Source organism: Xenopus laevis, chromosome 3S (genome assembly GCF_017654675.1).
Source record: "Xenopus laevis strain J_2021 chromosome 3S, Xenopus_laevis_v10.1, whole genome shotgun sequence".
NCBI classification, from domain to species: Eukaryota; Metazoa; Chordata; class Amphibia; order Anura; family Pipidae; genus Xenopus; species Xenopus laevis.
Window position 1 is genome coordinate 130,729,074 of NC_054376.1, and position 21,768 is coordinate 130,750,841.

A 21,768-nucleotide genomic window follows, 5' to 3' on the forward strand; every position below is an offset into this window, starting at 1 on the left:
AGAGACTGATTAAGGTTCAACCAACGTAGGGGAGAACGTTGATTTAGGAAAATAAATAAACATCACTGATACAAATCTATTTTACAACTGATTGAAGAACCAATTTAAATATTCAAGATATTTTTCTTTTAAATGATCTTCCTCCCTCTCCAAAAAGCAGCAGAGAAAAAAAACGACTAATCTTTACAAAAACAATGGAGAAATCAAGGCTTTTATAGTTGTGTTTCCATAAAGTGTGTGTAAATTCTTCAATTTGCTCAGTTTCCACAAAATGTTAAAAACAAAAACATCAAAATGTTCCAAAATGTTACTTGGCCCCTCCAAAAAAAAAACCTCTATATGTGGAGAACACTAGTATCATTCCTGTTGGAGAAAACCAAGCTGAATATAGAGTTAACTCCATCATAAATTTTTGAGTATTTTTCTAATATTTTAAAAAAAAAAATCAAAAACTTGACTTGAACTTGTCTCTTATTTTATGAAAAACTTTAAATATAAAAAATAAAAAAATAATCACTTAAAATGCAAAACAGAACCCCAACTCCGCTGCAGCAAAATTGCAGTCTGTCACATTTTTTATTTAGAATTTATCTAAAAAAAAACTCAAAGTCAAAAATAGATAGAATTTTAAGGCTATAACTATAACTTTGACATCGTTTCGACTGTTTATATACAAAAAAATGTAAATGTCGTTTTTAGAGTATTCTACTTTTTTACATGATTCACATTTTGGGAGACAAAAATGATAAATTTGCTTTTCTTAAAGCACCAGTAACACAGATTTGGAAACCAAAAACCTCTGTGATTTGAAGTATTCAAAATTGGGCATTTTTTGAAGCAAAGTCATAAATTCATGAAAAGGACAAATTGTTAATGTTTTCTTGTTAATGAAATGTTCAATGTTTGTGTCCAATGAGAGTGCGCCGGGCAGAGAGTTGGTTCTGTTTTTTGTATAAAAATGTTTTTTTTGTTAACAGCTTCTTACTGTGCTGTTTATGGATATTCTTTCATTCTATCAGAGATTTGTCTAATAAAAAGCTAATATTATTATATATTATAAATTATCCTCCCATTTTGCCACATTAGGCCTCTATGGGCCGCCCACTAATCCTGGCATTATGGGTAAAAACGGTGGCCCCTTGTGGCCAGAATTGTCTGCGACTGCCCCTGACTGTGACCAACCTCCCGGCCCTGTTACTTCATCGTTACAGAGTAATTAGCACTAATTAGAGGTTCCAGGAAAGTGAGTCTATGGGAGAGAACAGGGAGCAGGGAGTTCAAGTACAGCGTGTGCCTCCAGGCACTGGGAATAACTCCCTGCAGCTTCCCTGTGATTCCATCCAAGTACATGGACTAATAGTGAGTGCAACGGGACGTCCATTCAGCCCATCTGTGATTGACAGGCAGCTCAGTCCATGAAGAAAATAACAGTGTCTGGAATCCCCCCCCCACCAACACCACTTACAGTCCTTTCCCTTAACTCCCTGCACCCTCCCCTTAACTGTACTCCTGCAATTATTCCTTTAACTGTATTCCCAGCAACCCTAATACCTTACCAGTATTCCCAGCAACCCTTCCCTTATTTTTCTCCTGCCAACCCTTCCCTTACCTGGACTCCCAGCAACCCTTCCCTTATCTGTACTCCCAGCAACCCTTCCCTTACCTGTACCCCCTGCAACCCTTCCCTTATTTTTACTCCCTGCAACCCTTACCTTAACTGTACTCCCAGCAACCCTTCCCTTATTTTTACTCCCTGCAACCCTTCTCTTATTTTTACTCCCTGCAACCCTTCCCTTATTTTTACTCCCTGCAACCCTTCCCTTATTTTTACTCCCTGCAACCCTTCCCTAATTTTTACTCCCTGCAACCCTTCCCTTATCTGTATTCCCTGCAACCCTTCTCTTATTTTTACTCCCTGCAACCCTTCTCTTATTTTTACTCCCTGCAACCCTTCCCTTATTTTTACTCCCTGCAACCCTTCCCTAATTTTTACTCCCTGCAACCCTTCCCTTATCTGTATTCCCTGCAACCCTTCCCTTATTTTTACTCCCTGCAACCCTTCTCTTATTTTTACTCCCTGCAACCCTTCCCTTATTTTTACTCCCTGCAACCCTTCCCTTATTTTTACTCCCTGCAACCCTTCCCTAATTTTTACTCCCTGCAACCCTTACCTTAACTGTACTCCCTGAAACCCTTCCCTTATTTTTACTCCCTGCAACCCTTCCCTTATTTTTACTCCCTGCAACCCTTCCCTAATTTTTACTCCCTGCAACCCTTCCCTTATCTGTATTCCCTGCAACCCTTCCCTTATTTTTACTCCCTGCAACCCTTCCCTTATTTTTACTCCCTGCAACCCTTCTCTTATTTTTACTCCCTGCAACCCTTCCCTTATTTTTACTCCCTGCAACCCTTCCCTTATTTTTACTCCCTGCAACCCTTCCCTAATTTTTACTCCCTGCAACCCTTACCTTAACTGTACTCCCTGAAACCCTTCCCTTATTTTTACTCCCTGCAACCCTTCCCTTATTTTTACTCCCTGCAACCCTTCCCTTATTTTTACTCCCTGCAACCCTTCTCTTATTTTTACTCCCTGCAACCCTTCCCTTATTTTTACTCCCTGCAACCCTTCTCTTATTTTTACTCCCTGCAACCCTTCCCTAATTTTTACTCCCTGCAACCCTTCCCTTACCTGGGGATCTTGCAGTCCAGACGGCAGAAGAGCTGACAATCGCACATGCCGTATTTGGGAGTGATACAAAGTGCAGGTGTATGTGTTGTGCTGTACAGAATGTGACTGTGGAATCATCTCAGTTACGTGTTTCCCTTCGTACCAAAACTCACGCCGCAGATTCCCGGGACACGGATTGGCTGAAGACAGATTTATCACGTAACAATGACTTTTCGGGATGTGGTTTCCAGTAATTATTATTGTCTGAGCTGAGGAGGGAAAGGAGAAGGTGCCGGGAGTGTGATTAAAGCACTGGGAGAATTGTACAATCACTTCATTACACAACAGTCCAACCAACCTCAGCACCTGCTACTTTGTGTCATGAGTCGCTCACTGCCTGTGCAAAATACACTCACATGTGTCACTGCTGGGCCCCAAGAACCTGCTTAGGTCAAAACTTCACATCTGAACCCCAACTTGTACTCCTGATTGTCTGAACCCCACTGTTCTCTTGCACCCACACAGTCTGCTGTTACACCCCTAAACTGTGTATAAGCCCTGAATATAGTCACCCCCCCCCCCCAAACCCTACAAATAATCATGCAGAGGAGGGCGAACTCCATTTCTGGATCTGATTAATTCCTAATCTGACTGTCCTTACAGTAAAGAACCCCTTCCTATGCTGATGGTGAAATCTCCTTTCCTCCCCACCAATGAATCACTCATTCCCCTCTCTTGGTAGGGAATCCATAACCTGACTGTCCTTACAGTAAAGAACCCCTTCCTATGCTGATGGTGAGATCTCCTTTCCTCCGCACCAATGAATCACTCATTCCCCCTCTCTTGGTAGGGAATCCCATAACCTGACTGTCCTTACAGTAAAGAACCCCTTCCTATGCTGATGGTGAGATCTCCTTTCCTCCCCACCAATGAATCACTCATTCCCCCTCTCTTGGTAGGGAATCCCATAACCTGACTGCCCTTACAGTAAAGAACCCCTTCCTATGCTGATGGTGAAATCTCCTTTCCTCCCCACCAATGAATTACTCATTCCCCTCTCTTGGTAGGGAATCCCATAACCTGACTGTCCTTACAGTAAAGAACCCCTTCCTATGCTGATGGTGAAATCTCCTTTCCTCCCCACCAATGAATCACTCATTCCCCTCTCTTGGTAGGGAATCCCATAACCTGACTGCCCTTACAGTAAAGAACCCCTTCCTATGCTGATGGTGAGATCTACTTTCCTGCCCACCAATGAATCACTCATTCCCCTCTCTAGGGAATCCCATAACCTGACTGTCCTTACAGTAAAGAACCCCTTCCTATGCTGATGGTGAAATCTCCTTTCCTCCCCACCAATGAATCACTCATTCCCCTCTCTTGGTATGGAATCCCATAACCTGACTGCCCTTACAGTAAATAAACCCCTTCCTATGCTGATGGTGAAATCTCCTTTCCTCCCCACCAATGAATCACTCATTCCCCTCTCTTGGTAGGGAATCCCATAACCTGACTGCCCTTACAGTAAAGAACCCCTTCCTATGCTGATAGTGAGATCTCCTTTCCTCCCCACCAATGAATCACTCATTCCCCTCTCTTGGTAGGGAATCCCATAACCTGACTGCCCTTACAGTAAAGAACCACTTCCTATGCTGATGGTGAGATCTCCTTTCCTCCCCACCAATGAATCACTCATTCCCCTCTCTTGGTAGGGAATCCCATAACCTGACTGTCCTTACAGTAAAGAACCCCTTCCTATGCTGATTTAAATCTCCCATACAAACCTCTTGGCAGCATTCTCGGCAGGGAAGCAGTTAAGCATCCTGCAGTCTATGGAAGGAGGCGGGACTGTTAGACTTGTGGGAGGGGCCCAGGTATAAGGGAAAGACAGGTAACAAACATGATAGAGGTGCGGCACAGGAACAGAACAACAAAGGCAGAGACAGACAGAGAAGACAAATATCTCTATATACTCTCTATATACTCTCTATACACTCTCTATATACTCTCTATATACTCTCTATATACTCTCTATATACTCTCTATATACTCTCTATATACTCTCTATATACTCTTTATATACTCTTTATATACTCTCTATATACTCTCTATATACTCTCTATACACTGCTCACTGGACTGTCCCCTGGGAGAAGAGAAAGGGGCAGGAACTTAGGGCCACAGGAGAGAGACATACAGAGGAGACTGCTGAGCGAGAGGGAGACACTTCTTTTTACCCACTGCCCGGCCCTGACTTTCCTGGGACACAAGGCGAGTGTCTCTAACTTGGGGCCCCAGGACAGAGCGATATAAAGAGATTATACTTGGGACACAGAGAGATTCAGCAAAAGGGGGTCTCACAAGCGTCGCCCATAAAAAGCCCCCCATCTCCCTGCTCAGATCTTTGGCCTCCTGGCAGGTAAGTTGCCTTTTTATCTCTGTATTCACTGGGTGCAGTATTATCAGAATAGTAACAGATAGAAACGACTCTCTAGATTGTGAGCTCTTGGGACTAGGACTTACATTAGTCCTTGTGTGTTTGGGATCTGCTGGGTATCCCAGGGGCAAATATATAGTTAAAGTAAGTGATTGGGATTTGGAGAAAACTCTCTGACATGAAAGGATTAAGTTTGTATATGGAGTGGGTGCGGGGAAGGGTGTCTGGGCAGAGGAGGTACTGACTGATGTCAGAGACTGAAGGGCAGTGGCAGTACAGGGACAGTTTCATAGCATTGCTGCCCTCCTGCTGTGCAGCCCTAATGTTCTGCTACAGGGGAATCTGCTCTTTAACCCCAGGGGTCAGCTCCATGATAGCTTATGGGGGAGGGGTGGGAACACAAGGGTCAGACAGGGTCAGATGCTAATGAAGCCCCTTCCCTGTGCCCAGGGGGTTCCCCAGCTGCTCGGCTCTATTGTATGGAGATCGGCTGGAGCCTGTGGGTGTGAGGGTGCAGGAATGCTGGGCTATTGTCTCGGCTGTGCATGCTGGGAGCTCCTGCAGTCGCTACATGTAGTACTTAGGTGGAAACAGCAGTGCACAGGCAGTGACTCACTCACAGCAACAGCCTCACCCCGGGGCAACTCTCCCTGATCTCTGGTGCTGCTTAGTCTCTCTAAATGGGCCCCTGGGTTCTGATGGGCTCTGGGCCCCAAACTGATCCACACTGAGTGTTATGCTTCTAGTCTGCACCTTACTGCACTGCTGCAACATTTAGCACTCCAGGCCCCAAAGCATAGCAACCAATTGGGAAGTTGTATCAGGAGTCAGAGGCAGCAGTGCAGAGAAGAGAAAGGGACAGACACAATGACAGTTACACAGAACTATAAACCCAGTGAGAATGAGGAATAAATGGATATTGGGAAGTTGTATCAGGAGTCAGAAGCAGCAGTGCAGAGAAGAGAAAGGGACAGACACAATGACAGTTACACAGAACTATAAACCCAGTGAGAATGAGGAATGAATGGATATTGGGAAGTTGTATCAGGAGTCAGAAGCAGCAGTGCAGAGAAAGGGACAGACACAATGACAGTTACACAGAACTATAAACCCAGTGAGAATGAGGAATGAATGGATATTGGGAAGTTGTATCAGGAGTCAGAAGCAGCAGTGCAGAGAAAGGGACAGAAACAATGACAGTTACACAGAACTATAAACCCAGTGAGAATGAGGAATGAATGGATATTGGGAAGTTGTATCAGGAGTCAGAAGCAGCAGTGCAGAGAAGAGAAAGGGACAGACACAATGACAGTTACACAGAACTATAAACCCAGTGAGAATGAGGAATGAATGGATATTGGGAAGTTGTATCAGGAGTCAGAAGCAGCAGTGCAGAGAAAGGGACAGACACAATGACAGTTACACAGAACTATAAACCCAGTGAGAATGAGGAATGAATGGATATTGGGAAGTTGTATCAGGAGTCAGAAGCAGCAGTGCAGAGAAGAGAAAGGGACAGACACAATGACAGTTACACAGAACTATAAACCCAGTGAGAATGAGGAATGAATGGATATTGGGAAGTTGTATCAGGAGTCAGAAGCAGCAGTGCAGAGAAAGGGACAGACACAATGACAGTTACACAGAACTATAAACCCAGTGAGAATGAGGAATGAATGGATATTGGGAAGTTGTATCAGGAGTCAGAGGCAGCAGTGCAGAGAAAGGGACAGACACAATGACAGTTACACAGAACTATAAACCCAGTGAGAATGAGGAATGAATGGATATTGGGAAGTTGTATCAGGAGTCAGAAGCAGCAGTGCAGAGAAAGGGACAGACACAATGACAGTTACACAGAACTATAAACCCAGTGAGAATGAGGAATGAATGGATATTGGGAAGTTGTATCAGGAGTCAGAGGCAGCAGTGCAGAGAATGAGGAATGAATGGATATTGGGAAGTTGCTTAGAATGATATTTTGAGTAAAGTTCCCCTTTAAACATCAGGGTGCAGTTTAACCCATTGGTATCAGTTTTTGACTCACCTTTTTGTTTCATTATGTCGGTGCTTTGGGACCTTTATCAGTTATACCCCCCCCCCTCACTTAATCCCGCCTGACATTCACCTGATATCTGGTTGCCAAGGTCACTGAGCCCTGGAAACAAACAGCAGTTTCAATGTCAGGATCAGGAGGGACAACAGATCCCAAACACTCAGGAGAAAACTGACTATATACTGACACTCACATATATATATACTGACACTCACATATATATATACTGACACTCACATATATATACTGACACTCACATATATACCCTGACACTCACATATATATATACTGACACTCACATATATATATACTGACACTCACATATATATATACTGACACTCACATATATACCCTGACACTCACATATATACACTGACACTCACATATATACCCTGACACTCACATATATACACTGACACTCACATATATACACTGACACTCACATATATACACTGACACTCACATATATATATACTGACACTCACATATATACACTGACACTCACATATATATATACTGACACTCACATATATACACTGACACTCACATATATATATACTGACACTCACATATATATATACTGACACTCACATATATACCCTGACACTCACATATATACACTGACACTCACATATATACCCTGACACTCACATATATACACTGACACTCACATATATACCCTGACACTCACATATATACACTGACACTCACATATATACACTGACACTCACATATATATATACTGACACTCACATATATACACTGACACTCACATATATATATACTGACACTCACATATATAAACTGACACTCACATATATACACTGACACTCACATATATATATACTGACACTCACATATATATACACTGACACTCACATATATAAACTGACACTCACATATATACACTGACACTCACATATATACACTGACTCATAATTCTGGGTAAAACTGCTGCATTATGGGAAAGGAACATGGCGTCTGGGTGTCAGGCAGTGGCTGAACTAAAATATCCCACTGACATCTCTACTGGGGGAAACAATGGAAACACTTACCCCCATATATAATAATAGCCACTACTTTTGCACAGGGGCAGTAACTCATAGCAACCAATAGGATGTTTATCCTGCCTGCTGATTGGCTGCTCTGGGTTATTGTACCTGGGAATATGTAGCTCCTTTTATTTCCTAAACCTTTCAGTTAAAGGAGCATCAGCCTTATTATAAGTCTCACATGAGTCACTCAGTGTAATTGCAACTTATAATCACAAAGCATCTCTGTACTGATTTATTTGTTACCCCAAAACTGAGTGCTGAGTTATACAGGGAACTCTGAGTATCACTCATGTATTATAAGGGATAATGTACCCCCTACTGTAAATGATAAGGATATTAGAAGTCACTGAGGGGTTGTTCTATGACCATATAAAGGCACAAGGCTGCAGGCTGAGTTATACAGGGAACTCTGAGTATCACTCATGTATTATAAGGGATAATGTACCCCCTACTGTAAATGATAAGGATATTAGAAGTCACTGAGGGGATGTTCTGTGACCATATAAAGGCACAAGGCTGCAGGCTGAGTTATACAGGGAACTCTGAGTATCACTCATGTATTATAAGGGATAATGTACCCCCTACTGTAAATGATAAGGATATTAGAAGTCACTGAGGGGTTGTTCTGTGACCATATAAAGGCACAAGGCTGCAGGCTGAGTTATACAGGGAACTCTGAGTATCACTCATGTATTATAAGGGATAATGTACCCCCTACTGTAAATGATAAGGATATTAGAAGTCACTGAGGGGTTGTTCTGTGACCATATAAAGGCACAAGGCTGCAGGCTGAGTTATACAGGGAACTCTGAGTATCACTCATGTATTATAAGGGATAATGTACCCCCTACTGTAAATGATAAGGATATTAGAAGTCACTGAGGGGTTGTTCTGTGACCATATAAAGGCACAAGGCTGCAGGCTGAGTTATACAGGGAACTCTGAGTATCACTCATGTATTATAAGGGATAATGTACCCCCTACTGTAAATGATAAGGATATTAGAAGTCACTGAGGGGTTGTTCTGTGACCATATAAAGGCACAAGGCTGCAGGCTGAGTTATACAGGGAACTCTGAGTATCACTCATGTATTATAAGGGATAATGTACCCCCTACTGTAAATGATAAGGATATTAGAAGTCACTGAGGGGTTGTTCTGTGACCATATAAAGACACAAGGCTGCAGGCTGAGTTATACAGGGAACTCTGAGTATCACTCATGTATTATAAGGGATAATGTACCCCCTACTGTAAATGATAAGGATATTAGAAGTCACTGAGGGGTTGTTCTGTGACCATATAAAGACACAAGGCTGCAGGCTGAGTTATACAGGGAACTCTGAGTATCACTCATGTATTATAAGGGATAATGTACCCCCTACTGTAAATGATAAGGATATTAGAAGTTACTGATGGGCTTTTTGGACTGTAGGAGATAATAATAATCATAATAATAATATGGGGTAATAATTAGTAACAGAAGTTGGACACATCCCTCAAGCTTTTGTATAATCCCCTTCCCATATTGTTACGTCTCTTCGCTGACTGTGCTATTCTGTAGGGTGTCGGTGCATCTCTGGTTCATTCGGTGCAAATAAACAAAAAATAAAAAGATTTTGTCATGTGTCTCCATTGTGTGACTTTTAATGATTAACAATTAAGGCACAGCCCAAGGTGCGTCTCTCTATTTGTATAAAGGAAACTATTATATTATATATAAACAGACTTTACTTTCAGTTTGATTTCCTGTAAACATTTAATAAGGAAAGTGATGCCATCATTGTGTGTGTGTGTCAGTGTATAGGATACAGTCTCCCCATATATCCCATTTATACTATAGGACAGTTATAGTGTGTGTGTGTGTCAGTGTATAGGATACAGTCTCCCCATATATCCCATTTATACTATAGGACAGTTATAGTGTGTGTGTGTCAGTGTATAGGATACAGTCTCCCCATATATCCCATTTATACGATAGGACAGTTATAGTGTGTGTGTGTCAGTGTATAGGATACAGTCTCCCCATATATCCCATTTATACTATAGGACAGTTATAGTGTGTGTGTGTGTCAGTGTATAGGACACAGTCTCCCCATATATCCCATTTATACGATAGGACAGTTATAGTGTGTGTGTGTCAGTGTATAGGATACAGTCTCCCCATATATCCCATTTATACTATAGGACAGTTATAGTGTGTGTGTGTGTCAGTGTATAGGACACAGTCTCCCCATATATCCCATTTATACGATAGGACAGTTATAGTGTGTGTGTCAGTGTATAGGATACAGTCTCCCCATATATCCCATTTATACTATAGGACAGTTATAGTGTGTGTGTGTCAGTGTATAGGATACAGTCTCCCCATATATCCCATTTATACTATAGGACAGTTATAGTGTGTGTGTGTCAGTGTATAGGACACAATCTCCCCATATATCCCATTTATACTATAGGACAGTTATTGTGTGTGTGTGTCAGTGTATAGGATACAGTCTCCCCATATATCCCATTTATACTATAGGACAGTTATAGTGTGTGTGTGTCAGTGTATAGGATACAGTCTCCCCATATATCCCATTTATACTATAGGACAGTTATAGTGTGTGTGTGTCAGTGTATAGGATACACTCTCCCCATATATCCCATTTATACTATAGGACAGTTATAGTGTGTGTGTGTGTCAGTGTATAGGATACAGTCTCCCCATATATCCCATTTATACTATAGGACAGTTATAGTGTGTGTGTGTCAGTGTATAGGATACAGTCTCCCCATATATCCCATTTATACTATAGGACAGTTATAGTGTGTGTGTGTCAGTGTATAGGATACAGTCTCCCCATATATCCCATTTATACTATAGGACAGTTATAGTGTGTGTGTGTCAGTGTATAGGACACAATCTCCCCATATATCCCATTTATACTATAGGACAGTTATAGTGTGTGTGTGTCAGTGTATAGGATACAGTCTCCCCATATATCCCATTTATACTATAGGACAGTTATAGTGTGTGTGTGTGTCAGTGTATAGGACACAGTCTCCCCATATATCCCATTTATACGATAGGACAGTTATAGTGTGTGTGTCAGTGTATAGGATACAGTCTCCCCATATATCCCATTTATACTATAGGACAGTTATAGTGTGTGTGTGTCAGTGTATAGGATACAGTCTCCCCATATATCCCATTTATACTATAGGACAGTTATAGTGTGTGTGTGTCAGTGTATAGGACACAATCTCCCCATATATCCCATTTATACTATAGGACAGTTATTGTGTGTGTGTGTCAGTGTATAGGATACAGTCTCCCCATATATCCCATTTATACTATAGGACAGTTATAGTGTGTGTGTGTCAGTGTATAGGATACAGTCTCCCCATATATCCCATTTATACTATAGGACAGTTATAGTGTGTGTGTGTCAGTGTATAGGATACACTCTCCCCATATATCCCATTTATACTATAGGACAGTTATAGTGTGTGTGTGTGTCAGTGTATAGGATACAGTCTCCCCATATATCCCCATTTATACTATAGGACAGTTATAGTGTGTGTGTGTCAGTGTATAGGATACAGTCTCCCCATATATCCCATTTATACTATAGGACAGTTATAGTGTGTGTGTGTCAGTGTATAGGATACAGTCTCCCCATATATCCCATTTATACTATAGGACAGTTATAGTGTGTGTGTGTCAGTGTATAGGACACAATCTCCCCATATATCCCATTTATACTATAGGACAGTTATAGTGTGTGTGTGTGTGTCAGTGTATAGGACACAATCTCCCCATATATCCCATTTATACTATAGGACAGTTATAGTGTGTGTGTGTCAGTGTATAGGATACAATCTCCCCATATATCCCATTTATACTATAGGACAGTTATAGTGTGTGTGTGTGTCAGTGTATAGGATACAGTCTCCCCATATATCCCATTTATACTATAGGACAGTTATAGTGTGTGTGTGTCAGTGTATAGGATACAGTCTCCCCATATATCCCATTTATACTATAGGACAGTTATAGTGTGTGTGTGTCAGTGTATAGGACACAATCTCCCCATATATCCCATTTATACTATAGGACAGTTATAGTGTGTGTGTGTGTGTCAGTGTATAGGACACAATCTCCCCATATATCCCATTTATACTATAGGACAGTTATAGTGTGTGTGTGTGTGTCAGTGTATAGGATACAGTCTCCCCATATATCCCATTTATACTATAGGACAGTTATAGTGTGTGTGTGTCAGTGTATAGGATACAATCTCCCCATATATCCCATTTATACTATAGGACAGTTATAGTGTGTGTGTGTGTCAGTGTATAGGATACAGTCTCCCCATATATCCCATTTATACTATAGGACAGTTATAGTGTGTGTGTGTGTCAGTGTATAGGATACAGTCTCCCCATATATCCCATTTATACTATAGGACAGTTATAGTGTCAGTGTATAGGACACAGTGGTAGTGGTGCCAGGTCTGTGAGTGTGAGTGTGAGTGGAGTATATACCCTATTGGTAAATCTCTCCCAATAACATCACTTTGGCCCAAATGTCTCAGCAGGTGTAGGAATGGAGACAGAGGAGGGGACGGATTGGCTGCTGGTGTTACTGAAGGAGGTGCAACTGGAACAATTCTACTCGCAACTTCACAATGAGCTGAACATCACCCGCCCGGGACACTTTGATTTTGTAAAGCCATTTGATTTGGATCAGATTGGCATGGGGAGACCAGGTGGGTGCAGAAGTGGACAGGTGCCTTATTGCCTCAGGCACACAATACAGTTACCCATTCCCTTCACAACTACCCCCCTTCCCAAAATGTGCCCTTATGCCTTCAGCACAATTCAGATGATCAGTTCTTCATCTGTTGCAGGTCTGGATCCCAAATTCATTTCTGGTTTTGCCTTTCTGACTATAGAATTGTCCGGTGTGTTTGTTTTGGTTCCTTCCGGGCTGATGGGGCACTGGTTTCTTTAGCCAATGATCTCTGTGAGTCTTGTGCCAATCCCCTGCCTGTGCCCATCTCCTTTCAGCCCTTCTCACCATAACCAGCTTCGGTTTCCCGTTCTACCTGTGCCCGCGTGAGTCAGTCTCTGTTCTTCATCGTGACTCTGTCTCATTGTAATGAGGTCAATCATTTGCTCATAATATATTGTAATGAGAGGAACTGGTTGGCACTCGCTGGCACACTCAGGCTTCCTTGGCTCAGACTGGTGCATCACAGCCTCGGGCATTCTTCACTTGTGTTCATAGCAGCACAATCCTCACAATCCCATTGGCTGTTTTAATGTGACCAACAAGTTATATCTTATATGGTAGATTGGGGCTTCTCCTCGTTGACTTGGAGGGAATAATAGGAGGCATCAGCCATGGCTTCATGGACAGACATTGACCCAGTACTGCCAAGGATTTATGCAGTTGGCCTTTTGTTCTGAATTTATTGTGCCAGGGGCATTTAAACTTGCAGGTCAACTGATCTAAAGGTCTTGAGTTATATGGGTCCCTGAACCCTGAGATCCTTATCATGGGCATGGAGCCATTTTGAACTTGAAATTCTCTTGTCTTTTCAGGACAGAGGAGACTGTTCGAGGCACTGAAGCGCAGGAAACCCCCAGTTCGCCCCAAATCCTGGATGCACAAGGTGAGGTTCATTTCCAGTAACTGCTCCATTCACCTTGCCCGGCACATGCCATTCTCTCAGTAGACACGGAATAATGTGTAAACACACGCAGGCATTTGTTGAATTCAGATGGAGATCAGTCATGTGATTAGGAATGCACCACGCCCCTTTGTGTAGGCAATTATCTTAATTACACATAATAATAATTACCCTCTGTTTGTCATTCATTTGACATTCCCTTCCATAAAGCAACACTGGGCTGCTGTTCTCCTGCCACTTGGTCTTCTTACATTGATTATCCCTTTATAATCATGGGTCGAATTTGTTCTGTTTCGCGAAACGGCGAAAAATTTGCGAAACGCATTGAAGTCAAACGGCGTCAAATTTATTTAATTTTCTACGCCCGTGAAAATTGTTATACGCGTGGCTATTTTGGGCAAATGCATTTAAGTCAATGGGTGTCCCAATAATTTATTATTTATAATTTAATATCTGACGCGCGCCCAAATTTGTGTGAAGTAGCGAATTTTCGCACAGTTTCATGAATTTTTTAGACAGCGGCGAAACGCGAAAATTCGCAGCAAATTTAGGCTTGCTAAATGTATTCGCCCATCACTATGCCTTTATTATTAGGGAAATTTTTGTTTTAAGAACTTGGAATTGTGGAACATCTTTGAGTTTGTGAATGTTACATCATAATCTGTCCATGTCCCAATTTCTTATTCCTGGGTGGAAAACCCTTTAACCCACATTCATTTGTATCTCTTAGGTGGTTCCCCCCAAAAATCCAGAGTCCCCAGAAGGACCCCAAAGCCCAGAGATGTCTCCCTCACAGATGGAACCTGATAGCACCACGAAATGTCTCATTAATGAACGTGACCTGACCCTGTTTGAGAGGTTGGGGGACGGCTGTTTTGGGGTAGTGAGACGGGGGGAGTGGAGAGTCTCGAGTGGAAGGACTGTAAGTATTATATGAACTTAGTGATAGGGGGCAGAATTGTATAACTGGGAGGGACTCCACCTATTGTTGAGGTAGTAATGTCGGGGTTCTGGCTATTCCTCTAAGGGCCCCTACCCTATCTGTATCTAATGTTCTCCAACCTGAAGATGGGGTAAGGGGTTCCCCAGTAATGGCCTACGTGTTTGTATTGCAAAACTGCAGTTTGTGAGGAACAATTTCATGCTGGTCTTGGAGCTCTGAATTTCAGGATCAGAACATTAATAGTATACGTATATCATTTCTATTACCTCCCCTCACAGGTGAATGTGGCAGTGAAATATCTGCGATCCGATGCCTGCACCGACCCAGAAGCCCTGCAAGATTTCCTGCAGGAAGTGAACTCCATGTACGTGTTGGACCATCCCCACCTCATCCGCCTCTATGGGGTGGTACTTTCCAAACCTTTGAAAATGGTGAGTGTTTTGGGTTGTCCCTCCCCCTGTAGGGTGACAATGTAACTGCCCTTCTCCTGCAGCGACACATTGAGGAAAACCCATTCAGACAAAACTGCCCCACAAATAAATCTCCACTCTCTCTCTTGCTCAGGTAACAGAAATAGCCTCTCTGGGCTCCCTGCTGGATGTCCTACATAACAGCTATGGAAGTTGTGGCTCCTTCTCACTGCCCCTCCTATGGAAGTACTCCTTGCAGATCGCTTCTGGCATGAAGTACTTGGAGTCACACAATTTCATCCACAGAGATCTGGCAACTCGGAACATTCTACTGACCAGTGAGGAAGTGGTCAAGATTGGTGACTTTGGCCTGATGAGAGCACTTGGTGGGCACAGAGACCATTACATTATGTCTGCCCACCGCAAGATCCCCTTTGCATGGTGAGAAGGAGAGAAGATGAAGTGAGGTCCTGGGAGATAAAGGGAAAAGTTCTTGGGATGGACAGATGAGGGTTTTCAGCTTTTAAAACTGAAAGTCAGAATAGGATTTTCAGTGCCTGGTGGAAGATCTTATAGGATTTAGCTATGGATGGGAGGGATATGGATCCCTGAGAATCAAGACTGACTTTATGACCGTTCTTATTCCAGGTGCCCCCCAGAGAGTCTCAAGATTGGAGCTTTTTCTAACCAGTCAGATGTCTGGATGTTTGGTGTTACATTGTGGGAGATGTTCACCTACGGACAGGAGCCTTGGTTTGGCTTCAATGGGAAACAGGTATCAACCATTGTGCCATCTGTTGAGGTGCACCCAAAGCATTCCCCACACGCCTTAAACAAATTATTCATAGCACTGTCCTTATAGAATATTTAATTGAAGAAAAGTAGTGGCCACACTATTATATCTTAAGTCATAGTGTATCTACCCTACCAGACATTGAGAAGAAACAGAACCTTCACACTTACCTTTGCCTACCAGACCCTTTGGAGGCATTGTGGGTGGTATTCCTCCATGTTAATATCCTCCAATTAATCCACTCTGGTTGAGGTCTTGATGGGTCAAAAGGGAGGGTGGAACTCAGAAAACCATTTTTAATAAAAACTCCTCTTGAATGTTTTAACTGAAAGCCAAAATATCTTGAATGGAGGAGGAAGGTTGATCTTTAGTTGAGATCTATTTACATTTCTTGTGGTCTCGACCACTGATAAGTTGGTGTCTTCCCTTGTTCAGTGTTAGGGTTAGGGTTTTCTCAGAAAGAAAGGTTTCACCTTTATGCTCAGAGTGTTCATTATATAGAAGGTACTAGTGTCCCCAAGTAAAAATACAGGGAAATGGGTTGAATTTGTTCCATAGAGTTATTTACTTTTTTACACTGGCTGTTGCCTTGTAGATACTACTGACGATTGACCGTGACAGAGAAACGCTGGAGAGACCAGATGATTGTCCCCGGGTTCTCTACGAGGTAATGAAGAAGTGCTGGATGTATGAACCAGATCAGAGGCCAACATTTGCCAAACTTATAGGCCTTCTCAATGCGGTACGTAGAAAGTCTTATCTGGCCCTTCCTGACACTTCAAAGTTTCATCTGTAACATTGGGGCTTCTCTCTCTCAGTGGTTCCCACACCCCGTCTTACAGGATTTCTGTGTTGCAGGCACGTCCCCAAGAGGTCAGAATTCAACGTGAGTTAAATGACCCTGGCTGTCTCCACCTGCAAAGTGGTGATGTGGTCACTGTTATTGAAGCGGGGTGAGTAAGAGAAGACGTTTCCCATTGGCTCCTGAATGTTTTACTTCTTGTTGTCTAACCATCTGGCTACAAATTGCTACTGTTTGCCCCAATCAGGTCAGATACACATCTATGGAGAGGGCAGAACAAGCGGACACTTAAAGTGGGGAGATTCCCTGCATCCATTGTCTCCGTGAGGGATTTAGCCCACTTTCCGATTTCTGGGAGACAATCTACAAGCCTAATACAGCTGTCTGGTATTGAGATGGAGTCAGAGAATGAGTATGTTTATGTTGGCCCTTTAGGGTTCTATTGTTGATAACCCCCCCCCCCCAAGACTTGATTTAACCCATGATTGTAACATTGTGTTTATCAGTAGGAGAAACAGAATCAAGGACAGAGGAAGAAGAGCAGAGAGAAGCAATCTGCTGGGTATGCAAAGTGAGTGTCTAGTTCCAATTTTTGTTTGGCTTCTTTCCTTCAAACGGTGCCCCCTATGACTTCAATTTCCCTCTCTTTCATACTTCTAGGAATCTCCAAAAGCCTTGAATCTATCGCTGATCCCTTAGCTCCAGCCAATAGGCAACATGTGGTAACAAGGAACCGTGCTCATGATCTGGAGAGCCATCCCATCAACGCATCTCCCCGGAGAATAAGTGACATACCCAATATCCAAAATCTTTCCAATATGAGACCTCCTGTGTTTCCCAAAGCCAAGGGACCTACTTCTAAGGAGAGATTTAATCCGGTCCCAAATGCTGATTTCCTTGTTCAATCAATTGGTGGTGTCCCTCGCCAGACTCCAGGAGGAACAGGGTCTGAGGGAGAAGCTGGAGGAAAGGGTTCAGGACAGAGAACTCCTGCAGATATTGAGCTGCAAAGAAAGATCAAGGAGGTGGGTGTTTTAGTCTTCATTTAGTACAATGAAGAAATAACCTGCTTACTTTCCGTATCCTCCAAGATTCATTCAGGTTCACTCAGGGAATGGTATGGGAGTCTCTCTTCAAGGTCCTACCCTGAGATTCTCTCAGATCCCTCTACAAGGATTGTGAATGGAACGGTATCAGTGCAACCTTGTTCTTTATTCATTAATGATTTGAATTCTCCATTCTCTTCTCTGGTCCCTTCAGGTTGAGGAACGGGTGCATGGAGTGACCACGGAGGAGTGTCGGAAGGCGTTGCACAGTAGTTCGGGGAATGTTGGGCGAGCTATCCAAGCACTCAAGGTGAGTTAATACTTCACTCTTTTTTTTTTGTTTGCTAAATGCTTTAGAGAGGGGCAACTGGGTAAGCCCTTAGGCCACAAGTCTACTCACTGGGGGGTGCAGTAACCAATAGAAGCCAGTCAGACCGTTGAGTTCATTTTCTAACTTGTTGGAGACAGATTATAACTAATTACTCCTTTGTTTCTATTGGCAATTGCAAATGAGTCCTCTTCTTAAGGGTGACATTCAACTCTATAATTCCACCCTTATAGACTGATCTAGCCTTACCTTTCTCAGGTATTCAGGCATGGCTCACCTACTTAAGGCATATCATTTGAAGTATGGGTAATAGGTGCTATTTTGTTTTGCTTCAACTTCAGCATGCGCTTATTATATACCTAGAACATTCCTTCTCTGCATATTTGTATTTGAACTATTTGAACTTCAGCAACACCGGAAGAACTCAAAACAAGTCTAACTGACCCTGATGTTGTCCCTTATCTCTTCCTGTAGATGGAGCAGTTATACAATGTGGGCGGACACAGTAAGGAAGAATGTCAACAGATTTTGGAGAAGTATCAGTGGAATTTGGAGGCCGCTTCCCGCTATGTGTTGCGTAAGGCCAACGTATCATCGTGATTATTTTTTCTCAGTGGTGAAATACTTGACTTGGATGCCAACACCGTGGTCAGAGGCGCAGGACACAACTGCCAAACATGAGAGTCTTGAGTAAGTGACTCCTCCTTGGGTGGCTTGACATTGGGGGGCTGTTTAGGAGATGTATCGGCCACCAGTCACCATTTTGTGTTGACCTCAGTGAATGGACATTTATTGAGAACCAGCTTCCATGCTTCACACTGGTGCAATTCTACCTCTAAAATAGAATCATTGGACAAGAAACTGGGCTCGTTGGTGTAGACATTACCTGCTGTCATGCACCTCAAGTTTCCATGATCTCAGGTTTAGATGGAATCCACTTGTGACTGTAATGTTTTACTTATATCCTACTTTTGGCCCTGGCTGAGATGAATCCTTTATCTTGAGACAAAGGGAACAACCTTGCTGGGGCTAGGAGGATGGGACGAGCCGCCATATTGGTTGGGGCATGTGGAATAAATATTTAGTTCATCCTCTGGATTAGAGAGCAATTCTTCTGCCACAGAAGGGGGGGACCATCATGAACTCTGTCTGAACTGCGTATTGGGACAGTGCCGAATTATTAGGAATGAAACATCTTATTTTGTACTTGGTTTTGAACTTTTTATACCATTATTAAAATCTTAAATGCAGAACCCTGATCCCAGTGATATCCCCCAGTCCAATTCCTTGGGTGGAACCTGCTCTTCTTCTCAAACTTGAATCAGTCTCGGGCGGCAACCCAATGACTTCCCATCGGACCTTTTACAGAATTGAAAGCTTTCTATTGAAACAGTACATGGCTGAAAATTCTGTTAGGTTGATTCTAAAGGATGGAGGCCAGTGCCGCCAGTCAGTGCCGGCAGTCAGGGGGCATCATGGCGGTACCTTGGCACACTTCTGATTTACATTATTATACCACTGCTTCCCGAGAGTTTATTATACAGGGCTGTATGTTTATATTGCTGTTATTTTATCTACTGGAAGTCAATCATCTGACCTCATAAAGACTCATGGAGTGAGGGGATAATATCTACCTGGTTACAGCTGCCTGCCCCACGCACTACAGGACTATCAATCAAATCCTACAACCCACATTCAGGGAAGCTCTATAGTAACTATACAGGAATGGGAGCTGTTATCTGCAAACCTGTTATCCACAAAGCTTCCAATTATGGAAAAGCTGTCTCCCATAGACGCCATTTTATCCAAATAATCCACATTTTTAAAATTGATTTCCTTTTTCTGTGTATTAATAAAACAGTCGCTTGTACTTGATCCCAACTAAGATATAATTAATCCTTATTGGAAGCAAAATCAGCCTATTGGGTTGATTTAATGTTTATATGATTTTCTAGTAGACTTTAGGTATGAAGATCCAAATTATGGAAAGATCCGTTATCTGGAAAACAGAGCATTCTAGATAACAGGTTCCATACCTGCACTCTGTTATGTACCCCCCATGCTGCAACATTTCGGTATATTTATCATAAAATAGAAGTAATTCCATTGTAGAGACTGATTCTGTTCTGTGTCCCTATAAAACAAGGACCATGAACAACCTATAAAATATATCCTTATGAACTGTACCTTGTGATGTCATCAGTTAGAAATGGTAATTAATGATGTCACATAGACCATTGAGACTTCCCCCCAGTGTATAATGTAAATAAAGAATATAGCTTGTACTCTCATATCCTTATCACTTAAACTAGGGGGTACATTATTGGTTGTATGAATGCAGAGAGGTTGTGTGTATATGTATATACTGATGCCTGTATAAGGGGAGGAGTCATGCTGTGATATTGTATATAATAATAATAATAGGCAGAAACGGTATCTGTATTATTAATCTGTATTATTAATCTGTATTATTACGGCACAAAACTGCTTACACAAAATACAGTTTGAAAGGATTTTGCAAGAATGATTAATTTGTATTAAACCGAGGGGCAATTAGTGCTTTTAATTGTTTTGTCTGCGTCTCTGTCTGTAATGAAGCATCTCATTGGCTCTGATGTTCTACCCACAGTCCCGTGCAGCAGTGCCAAGTCACATGGGCAAATACGGGTGTCAAATATGGAGTCGCCCCTTGGCATTTATTTCCCGTCTGGCTTCTTTGTTGTTCAGTTTTGTATTAATTAAAGTCACAGAAAATACTATAACGCACTTCCCAACCTTTTGGAAACAAAAATATTTGCCGCACGTAATTTCTTTTGACCATGTCCGTTTTTTGGCCACACCCCCTAATTACCATGTTCATTCTACAAAATTTTGCAGGTTATGAAAGTTTCAACATATTTCTGTGTTTTTTTATGTGTTATTACAGTTTTGCTAATGAAGGTGAATTGCCCTTTAAGCTGAAAGTCACAGTTTCCCCAAAAGACCTGCTTATCTTAAATTGTTACAATTGTTTCTTTGCTTATCTTATATTGTCGCAATTGTTTCTTTGTTTATCTTAAATAGTTACACTTGTTTCTTTGCTTATCTTAAATTGTTACACTTGTTTCTTTGTTTATCTTATATAGTTACACTTGTTTCTTTGCTTATATTAAATTGTTACACTTGTTTCTTTGTTTATCTTATATAGTTACACTTGTTTCTTTGCTTATCTTAAACTGTTACAATTGCTTATCGTAAATTGTTGCAATATTTATTTGCTTATCTTAAATTATTACAGTTGCTTTTTTGCTTATCTTAAATTGTTACAATTATTTCTTAAATTGCTACAAGTGCGTCTATGCTTATCTTAAATTGTTACAATTGCTTTTCTTAAATTGTTGCAATATTTGTTTGCTTATCTTAAATTGCTACAATTGCTTCTTTGCTTATCTTATATTGATACAGAAGTATTTAAGTATCTATTCTGGGCTCTCTGCCAAAAGCCAATTAAGTTAGAAACTTTGTACTTTGTTCAGTGCAGGAGATCAAAGAGAAAGTCCAGACATTTCA

At 41.9% G+C, this 21,768-nt stretch overlaps 1 protein-coding gene across 2 annotated transcripts; it reads left to right on the forward strand.

The window, feature by feature from the left end:
- The first annotated feature begins 4,547 nt into the window (after positions 1–4,547).
- On the forward strand, positions 4,548–20,966 carry tnk2l.S (tyrosine kinase, non-receptor, 2 like S homeolog). Of its 2 annotated transcripts, none has more exons than XM_018239750.2 (14): positions 4,548–5,086; positions 12,797–12,970; positions 13,809–13,879; positions 14,628–14,819; positions 15,119–15,271; positions 15,405–15,691; positions 15,899–16,025; positions 16,639–16,785; positions 16,902–16,996; positions 17,093–17,257; positions 17,352–17,416; positions 17,506–17,870; positions 18,106–18,201; positions 18,694–20,966. In XM_018239750.2, the coding sequence occupies exons 2-14, from the start codon at positions 12,808–12,810 to the stop codon at positions 18,817–18,819; spliced, it is 2,052 nt and encodes a 683-aa protein (XP_018095239.1). In that variant the 5' UTR covers positions 4,548–5,086; positions 12,797–12,807; the 3' UTR covers positions 18,820–20,966. The 2 variants fall into 2 exon arrangements, with proteins under 2 accessions (XP_018095239.1, XP_018095240.1); XM_018239751.2 differs by having other exon boundaries at positions 12,800–12,970.
- The last annotated feature ends 802 nt before the right edge of the window (positions 20,967–21,768 follow it).

Coding starts and splice junctions, on each gene's coding strand:
- tnk2l.S (XM_018239750.2), top strand. CDS start 12,808: ATGGAGACAGAGGAGGGGACGGATTGGCTGCTGGTGTTACTGAAGGAG. Junction 15,272..15,404: donor TTTCCAAACCTTTGAAAATG/GTGAGTGTTTTG, acceptor TCTCTTGCTCAG/GTAACAGAAATAGCCTCTCT. Junction 16,026..16,638: donor TTGGCTTCAATGGGAAACAG/GTATCAACCATT, acceptor GTTGCCTTGTAG/ATACTACTGACGATTGACCG.